General features: G+C 32.6%; 1 protein-coding gene across 1 annotated transcript; it reads right to left on the reverse strand.

The window, feature by feature from the left end:
- Window positions 1-380: 380 nt before the first annotated feature.
- Window positions 381-906, reverse strand: LOC145008150 (histone H4). Its single transcript, XM_078966765.1, has one exon. The coding sequence runs from the start codon at window positions 836-838 to the stop codon at window positions 527-529; it is 312 nt and encodes a 103-aa protein (XP_078822891.1). The 5' UTR covers window positions 839-906; the 3' UTR covers window positions 381-526.
- Between the last annotated feature and the right edge of the window lie 8,908 nt (window positions 907-9,814).

The following is a 9,814-nucleotide window of genomic DNA, read 5'->3' on the forward strand; positions in this document are numbered from 1 at the left end:
TTCTTTATGATGTAGCATGTCTCTCGTAACCATACCAGATAGGTAGTAAAAGAAAGCGACAGGATGCCTTTAACATGAACAACATGGGAGGGGAGGGTGTTCATTGACGTTATTAGGTTATTAGGTTTATTAGGTGTTAGTAGGCATAATAAATAACAGTTTTATGACTTTAGCCATATTTCCAGATAAAATTACTTTAGCCATATTTCCAGATAAACATATCAAGTTAAGACTTTCCATAAAATTCATCAAATAATTTTTAAGTTTTGGAGATATATCATCACAGATTCTACTGAATACCATAGAGATTCATTACATTGTTATCCATAATAAGATATATTGGCATTAATCGATTAGAAAAGACTCAGTCAAGAAAAAGATAAAGAACACGAATCGACATGATTCCATCCAATTACACATCCCAACCAACAAAACATTGACATCATGTAACCAAATTGTCCCAAAAATCGACATAATTCATTACAACAATTTAAGCATAATCTTCACTATCCACCTCATACACCTATTAACCTCCGAATCCATACAAAGTTCTTCCTTGCCTCTTCAATGCATACACAACATCCATGGCTGTCACAGTCTTCCTACGAGCGTGTTCAGTGTAGGTAACGGCATCACGAATGACATTCTCCAAAAAGATCTTGAGAACGCCTCGCGTCTCTTCGTAGATCAAACCGCTGATCCTCTTCACTCCTCCTCTCCTCGCCAGTCTCCTGATCGCCGGCTTTGTTATTCCCTGGATGTTATCCCTGAGAACTTTCCGATGACGCTTTGCTCCTCCCTTTCCTAGCCCTTTTCCGCCCTTTCCACGGCCTGACATTTTCAAATTAGGGTTTTGATTGACTGAAAGCCCTTGAATCTTAAATATAGAGATGTTGATTCTATGCCAACTGTGGAGTAAGATTTATAAAGGAGAGTTGGGGATTTTAAATTTTGAGCGGTCAATGAAGCAAGATCGACGGCCGATATTGATGATCCCCGTGATGAAACTTAAACGAATCTATGACGTCCATCTAGATAATCGACGGTCTAGAACTGTTTCCAGTAAACTGGTGGATTGATGACATGGTCCGTGAATAAATTTTGAAGAAAGTTACAACTTACCCATTCAAAATAGCTTGTATGTGCCTAAAGTCCCAAACCCAAGTAATCATATGTTTTTCTTGGTTTTTAATGAATTTTGTTATTTTGTTGGGCAATTAATTGTTTTAGCTCAACCGTCGACATGTTTTATGATGATTGATTATCTTATCCAACTCAAATAGTAATTGATTGATGGTATTATAAAATAAAAATTAATGTTTTTTTAAATCTTCCGACGAGTTTTACTTTATTCTTTCAAATACGTAATCATTAGGGGTGTAAACGAGCCGAGCCCGAGCCTAACCAAGCTCGAGCTCGGCTCGTTTAATTTTGAAGAAGCTCGAGCTCGAGCTCGAGCTTGATTCGAGCCTTAAAATGAAGCTCGAGCTCGACTCGTGAACAATTTAGTGAGCTCGCAAGCCTAAACGAGCTTATACGAGCCTATATATATATATATATATATATATATATATATATATATATATACACACACACTCTCTCTCTCTCTCTCTCTCTCTCTCACACACACACACACACACACACATATATATATATATATATATATATATATATATATATAGGCTCGTTTAGGCTCATTTAGGCTCGCGAGCCCACTAGCTGAAGCTCGGCTCGAGCTCGTTTAATAAACGAGCCTCATATTTGGGCTCGAGCTCGGCTCAGGCTTGTTTAATTCGATCTCGAGTCGAGCTTTTAGCGAGTAGCTCGGCTCACTTACACCCCTAGTAATCATTTGCTTATCTTTTATAGTCTAGAAAGACATAAAAACATGATAAAATGTATTGCATGGTTTTTCTGCTTGAAAATATAGTATTTTATTTTCACTAAATGGACATAATCTCATACTTTGGTGATTATAAACCCTCACGGTGTCGACTTTATGGACTTTGAACCTCAAAAACACCATGAGTGCCAACTCATAGCTCCTAGAGTGGTATCAAATAGGGATGAGCATATGGACCGGGGAACCGGCCGGAACCGAACCGGCACCGGAACCCGATGGAACCGGTCGGGCCGGGACCGGGACATTATTTTTGTTGATTTTTGGAACCGGGAACCGGTAGGAACCGGGACCGATATAACCGGAACCGGTAGAACCGGTAAAAACCGAAACCGTATGATGCTATTTTTCGAGGGCCGGTTCCAACATTTGAATACACGACAAGAACCGGTAGGAACTGGGAACCGGTGGAACCGGAACCGGTAGAACCGCCGGGCCGGTTCGGTTCTTGATTTTGGCCAAAGCCGGTTCCCGGTTCCGGTTCGGTTCGGGCCGGTTCCGACCGGTTCGGTCCTTTTGCTCATCCCTAGTATCAAACCACTATATCTCATTTGTGAGGTCAAAAGGGGCCCAATCCCCATATAAACTAAAGTTAAGCTTCTAGTGAACATGGTCATAGATGTTTACCTCAAACAAGTTGCAGATGGACTAAAGAATTAGGATCCACAAGCTCTTCCTTGATATACAACCTTGCACTGAACTCCTTCTTCTTGATAATGAACCAAAACACACCAAGATACACACAGTGGAAAGGTGTATGGGTTCAATATGAGGCTATAAGGTCAGTGGAGGTTGAGAAATGAGGGTAACATGAGTCATACGTGTGATTATATAATGTCCAAACCCTCCAAATTAGGGTCTAAGTCAGACGCACTATGTTGGGCGTAGTTTGACATATGCTAGGCATAGTGCATTAATCACACGCGTTCATTAACCCATTACGCCGATGTGACAACTTGAAAAATTCTAGAGCAATCAAGGTCTAACCTTTAATCGGGTACAAGTGAATTCACATCATAACATTTATACAATAAGAAATTTGGATGCCAAAAATACACGTTTATATAAGTTCATATGTTATATAAGTTAATACAAGTCAACACAAGTCAAAGAAATAAATCAAAAAGCATGAAATTCACCTCACCATAGTGATTTTGCTTTTTGGAATCAAATAGGCCTTAGGATTTCGGTTTTGTGGGGACCAAAACTTCATGTTGGGACCAAAATCCCTTCCCTTGGATGAAGCAAGACCGAAATCACTAACCTAGGGACCATTTTAACCGAAATCACAAAGACTAAGACCAAAATCTCATTTGTTGTGACTTTAGGACCGAAATCTCAATTATTGTGGCTTTAGGACCGAAATCAAGGGGGAATTTCAGTCATACTTTGGCCAAAATCACCCTTAGTTATGCCAAAATATCCTTAAAATATCTAGATATTTAGCCACTTGATTGATGGATACTCTTTCCAATACGATAAGTTACATTAACCCAGGTAAACATCACTTCATCTCATCTATTCATTTCATATATAATCAAGATATTAAGGCTCGTTCAACACTTCCCAGTGAAACATATTCATCACATTTATCTCAAATATTGAACCCTTACCTTCATACATTCCCAAAGAACATCTTCAAACCTTTTTCCAGAAAGCAATACTTCAATTATCCTTATGAACTCTTGGTAAGTTTCTTCATATAATCTAGTGTTTTATACAACACTATGGTTGTTATTACAGCTAATTTACACACAATATTATGTGTTGATACCATTAGTATACGAACACTATCGCGCTTTCTAACTCGAAGATCATCATTCTTACCTCGTTATCTAACTAAAAACACAGTCTATGTGAGTTCATACCCCATATTTTTGCAAGCTTTTTCTATGTTTTATGGGGGGAGGGGGATGCAAGTAATACACAATAAATCTTGTGTTTTAAAAATATAAACCGCTTATTATATTTTCTTATACGTTATAAACACTTTACGCAAAAATGTTAAATAACGTTGCTACCAAACTTATTAACTTTTAAAGTTGTTTAAATACAAAGGTTTTCATTTCAATAGAACATGCATTATAAATCATAATAGCTATAGTTTATGGGTCATTTTACAATATCTATCATCATAAACATTTTTTTGAAAAAGTTACATTTTCATTCATTAAAGGGTGTTACATTTCATTTACTAAAGAGTATTACATTTTCATTTACTAAAAGGGTTTTCAGTTCATTACTCGTAAACTCGTTGAAGCAATAAATTTGTGAGACACGTCTTCACGTACTTACCTAAGTACCAGCGAAAGTATTGACTTATGACCAGAGTCTCTTGTAATGAGAGCGAGATATTTGTGGATAGATCTATATGGGACTGGCAATCCCACACTCTGACCGTTAGCTACAGTTTGACTGACAAATCTGGGGTGACAAATGTCATTAACGTTTCTGACGCCTGAAGAACGTTGCGTTCAGGCCTTCTTAGGTCACAATGTGGTTATAATAACTCACATGGAGAAAACAACGACATATTTACAGAGTAATATATATTTCAAACAGTCTCATTTGAGCACGAACTTTACATTTGGTTTACGAGGCAAACATACCGTCAAATAGTTTTATATGATAATAAAACTATATTACACGACTTTTCAATACAACACAACTTATATTTCTAGAAACATACATTTAAAGGGATTACATAAAAATACAACTACAGTACACTATTTTCCTACTACATTGCAACTTACATTTTTGAAATGACCATTATTGTTAACTCAATGATTACTTAGCGTATACGTTAGGGTTATATATAATGAAGATCCTATAGGCATTATAATGCGTGATTCCGCCTTAGATTTAGTTCCTTGTTTCGTTGTGGGTTTAGGGCATAGTCACTCATTCGACTGTCCGTTCGATCTTGAATATATATAACTTGTATACACTAAATGATCATAGGAGAAAGTCGTATGCGTTACATAACTTACATAAACTAGAACTTCGTATTACAAATTTTAAGCATAAGAAACTTATGCATTTTGGTCTTAAGGTACTAATACTACAACTCCTTATATAGAAAATATGAGATTTTCTGAAACAAACATTATCATTTTACGAACATCAACTTACAAACTCGTTTTATAGAAAATATTAGATTTTTTCTGGAAGAATACACTAACGTTTTCAAGGAGCAAATAACATACTTTTACATACATACCTAGTTTATAACCCGTTGAAACCACGATCATAAAAATAATTAGACTTTCATAGTACAAACTCATAATTATTAATTAATCAATTTACATAAAATATTAACTAAAAATATTTTATGTAGTTATATAAAATTATAATCGTTGATTAATATAAAAGTATGCAATTAATTTTCAACATGTATTAGACAGTTTTTATTTATGAATAAAAGAAAAAAAATAATAATGATATAATACAATGAAATGTTAAATTTAATATTAAAATGAAACAACCACAATTAGTGAAGTAAATCAAAATTATAAATCAAATAATTAAGTAGTTCAAATAAACATATATTATAAAAAAAATAACAAATTACAAATTAAAATTAACAATTAAGTTAATCAAATTAACATATATTAAGTTGTTCGATATATTAGAGTAGGTATCAATGTATCGGCAATATATATATATATATATATATATATATATATATATATATATATATATATATATACTAGCAGTGTACCCGCGCAAAGCGGCGGGGCGTGTAAATTCTTTCGGTGATATATTTCCTCTACAAAAATGTTATTTTACAAAAGAAAGTACATGTCGAAGACAAAATAATCAAACTATGGTGTTATTTGGGAGATGGAGTCATTTTTTGTTCCTGGACGGTGGGCTTTATAGCAGAGGAGGGAACAAAGAGGTATATGCGATTGGAGGGATATTTGAATCAACATGCTAAATTTAAGGATATCTAAAAGGGTTCAAAATTTGAATGAATCCGGGATTTGAGGGAACCATATCAAATTGTTGAGAAATATAAGGAGATTTGATGATAAATATTTGAATTCAAAATGCGGTTAAAATTTAATATTATTTTATTAATGGTTACTTGTACTATCAGCTTCATCATTTGGACGTCTTAAAAAAATATTATTATTATAATCAATCTATTTTTAGAAATAGTTAGATTTCTTTTATAAGATAGTATATATATATATATATATATATATATATATATATATATATAAAATGTAACGATACGTAAGATATTCAACTCATATTCAAATCATATTAAAATTAAAATTTTGTAATATAACGTCTTTAATGATCAATCGTAATATAAGGTTATTTATTTATTTAAATTTTTCAAAACCATTTGATTGTGTTATCCTTACATTTTCCGATTTTCGGATATGGACTAAATTGTTTAGCAGATTACTTTAATATATATATATATATATATATATATATATATATATATATATATATATATATATATATATATATATATATATATATATATATATATATATATATATATAAAATATGGTTAGGTTCGTTTGAGACCATCTATATTTTGTGAGACCGTGAGGCGCATTTTTTTACTTTTTTTTATTTTTTTTATTTTTTTTAGTTAATTCATGTTCCGGAAATAATATTTAAAATTTTTTTTTTCCATTTATTTTGCATTTTAAAATTATTTTTAGAATATCTACAGTGTAACATTCTATTTAGAATATTTCACGTATTTTTCAAAAAAAAAATAGATTTTTTTTTAGTTAATTCAAGTTCCGAAAATAATATTTAAATTTTTTTTTTTTTAGATTTTTCCATTTATTTTGCATTTTAAATTTATTTTTTAGAATATGTCAGTGTAATATTCTATTTAGAATATTTAACGTATTTTTCAAAAAAAAAAAAAAAAAACGGAATTTTTTTTTTTATATTTTTTTAGTTAATTCAAGTTCCGAAAATAATATTTAAAAAAATAATTTTTTGATTTTTCCATTTATTTTGCATTTTAAAATTATTTTTAGATTTGGTCTCACGGTCTCACAAAATTAGAATGGTCTCAAATGAACCTGAACCTATATATATATATATATATATATATATATATATATATATTAATTTAGTTATCTATACACTGGATATTTATTATACGTGATGGGTTATTTATGTTGTAAAATCTATAAATATTTCACCTCATAATTTTTTTAATTTTAAATTTACATTTTAACTGTTTTGTAAAATCTATAAATATACCACCTTTTAATTTTTTTAATTTTAAATTTACATGTTAATTTTAATGTTAAAAAATGTATTTCTTATGTAAAATCTATAAATATATCACATTGTAATCGGTTTAATTTTAAATTTATATTATAACTGCAATGTTTTAATTGAAGTATTAAATTAAACTTAAATGTGTATTTATAGCCATGACATAATAAGGCCAAAAAAGGAAATGAAGCAATTATATTTTTTTGGAAACTTATTTAATGTGGGAAAATCCAATTCAAAAATAGGAACCACAAAAGTGATACATGACATGAAATTAATGTGGAGGTGTAATAATTTGACACATGACATAATGATATGAAACTTATTATTTTATTATAATAGGGATAGAGATAGGGATGCTTATGAACTCACCAACTTAAATGTTGACATTTTTTTTTCAAACCACTTGTATTCTCGGGAAATTAGCAGACAGGTACCAACACATGTTTCACGGAGATGGAACATAGTAGCGTCATGTCTTAGTTTTTGCTATAGTTTTGATGTTAAACAAAAATGATTTGAACACAATGTAAATTATATATTTTCAATATGATGGTTGTGTTGGTTTGATTACTATTATTCAATTGTTATGATATTGTACATGACGTCATCCGCCCCCGAACGTTTCCGTCGTCCTTGTTTGCGGGTGTGATAGATTGGTATCAGAGCATTGTTTATAGTAAACTAAGTATCAAACCACATAATATATAAAAATTATAAATACAATGGGACTAAAACTATCTGACGTAACATTTTCGTACAAATATATTTTATGATATTATAAGTATTTTATTATAAAAGTGTATGTATATACATACATTCTAGGAACAGTGTCATAATAAGTACAATATAAAAAGAATTTAGATAAATTGAACGTTGCGGTTAATCGTAGACAGTTATGTAATCATATATGGGATAAATATAGCATGATCAACTATATTTATCTGAGATACGACCAACATTTGTTTGAGAATAGTCGTGGTGAACAACGAGTTTAAAACTTACCAACTCTATATACCAATAAGCTTTAGAACTAAACATAAGGTTTTAAATGCTATAGGAGTATTTTATGATACTATAAACAATTCATGTGAAAACTAAAAACCCTTATTGACAAGTATATAATTACTTAGTGTATACATTAGGGTTATATATAATTAAGATTTTATAGACTTAGATTTTATATATAATTACTTAGTGTATACATTAGGGTTATATATTCTATTCGATCTTAGTTGTATACAACTTGTATACACTACGTGATTATAGGAGGATCCGGTAAGGAGCACACCATAAAAAATTCAATATAAATGATTTTATTAATCTCATAGATCCTTTATATACCCTTATTCTCACACAAACGACATATCTAGACATCGTAACCCCACTACAACATCCAATAGAGGAGTCGAGGAAGAACTAGAAGGGGTTCATGAGGAGGATTCCTATAAGGGACCAGGAGAAGAGAAAGGCGATGGGGAGATCGTTAATGAATCTTACCCTATCGGAAGCAGACACGAGAGGCTTGCCTGGACATTTGAGTTAAGGCTCTTCATCACGAGATAATGGAGATCAGTACCAAAGCCCGAAACATGACGATGCAAATCTAACACACCCACGAACACACAAAGAACGTCATGTCATGCCTACAAGTATATTAGGAAAACAATACGGACCATCTACACTCTTTAGAGGAATAGATAGTCACCATGAGACAACAAATCCTTACAACCAAAATTAGGACGATCATAGCAGAACAGAGAGCAAAGGAGACCACTCACAAGTCATGCAAGACGGCAGGACACCTTATGCGTTACTTTAATAACTAATGAACTAATATAACCTAGTGAGTTAGTGACTACAATACTCACACTATGTGTTAGGTTATATATATATATATATATATATATATATATATATATATATATATATATATATATATATATATATATCTCACACACACACTCTCTGTCTATTTTTCACATGGAAAAAATACCACACCATTGGTCGTGACCACCAATCAGTACCATCACTGCCTTGAGTCCCACAGTCGATATGTGTTACATATCCCGACCACCGCCGTAGAATCAGAACATTGCCGCCATTTTCCTCAACAAAGACATTTCATGTGACATTCTCAGGCGACCATATTCTTCAACAAACCCTTCGATTCCGACAACGATCTGATGGGTGTTGCAAATTCGTAAGGAGGGAAGCCACGAGGCGACAACGGTTTCAAGATGAATTGATCCCATGTGTCCCCACCTTGATTTCCAATCGCGAAATACATTATCTAAAGACCCTAGTTAGCAAGAAACCCTAACTTTATATCTCGATTTCCTTTCTCCCGTCGTCGGTTGTCGAGGTTTAAAGGGAGGGTAGCAACGCTTAAAGCATGTGTTTCAGTGCTGCCATTACTAGGGTTTCAACTCGCCACCATTACAAACCCTAACCTGTTACAAAGTCGTTTGGGATGGGGGATGGAGGATGGCGGATTGTCAACATCGTTGGAGAAGGACCAAGATGAAGCAGCGACGCTAGGGTTTGCTATAACAACCGACTCTGACAGTTGGTTTTATGCTCCAATGAAGGGCTTCGACATTGGGTTTTCATCACCAACAAAGGGTTTGTCTTCTCTAGTGGTGATGG

The sequence above is a fragment of the Lactuca saligna genome, chromosome 8 (genome assembly GCF_052625555.1).
Source record: "Lactuca saligna cultivar CGN05327 chromosome 8, ASM5262555v1, whole genome shotgun sequence".
Lineage (NCBI taxonomy): Eukaryota > Viridiplantae > Streptophyta > Magnoliopsida > Asterales > Asteraceae > Lactuca > Lactuca saligna.

What these genes read in the sequence shown, in the direction of transcription:
- LOC145008150 (XM_078966765.1), bottom strand. Translation starts at nt 838, where the DNA reads ATGTCAGGCCGTGGAAAGGGCGGAAAAGGGCTAGGAAAGGGAGGAGCA.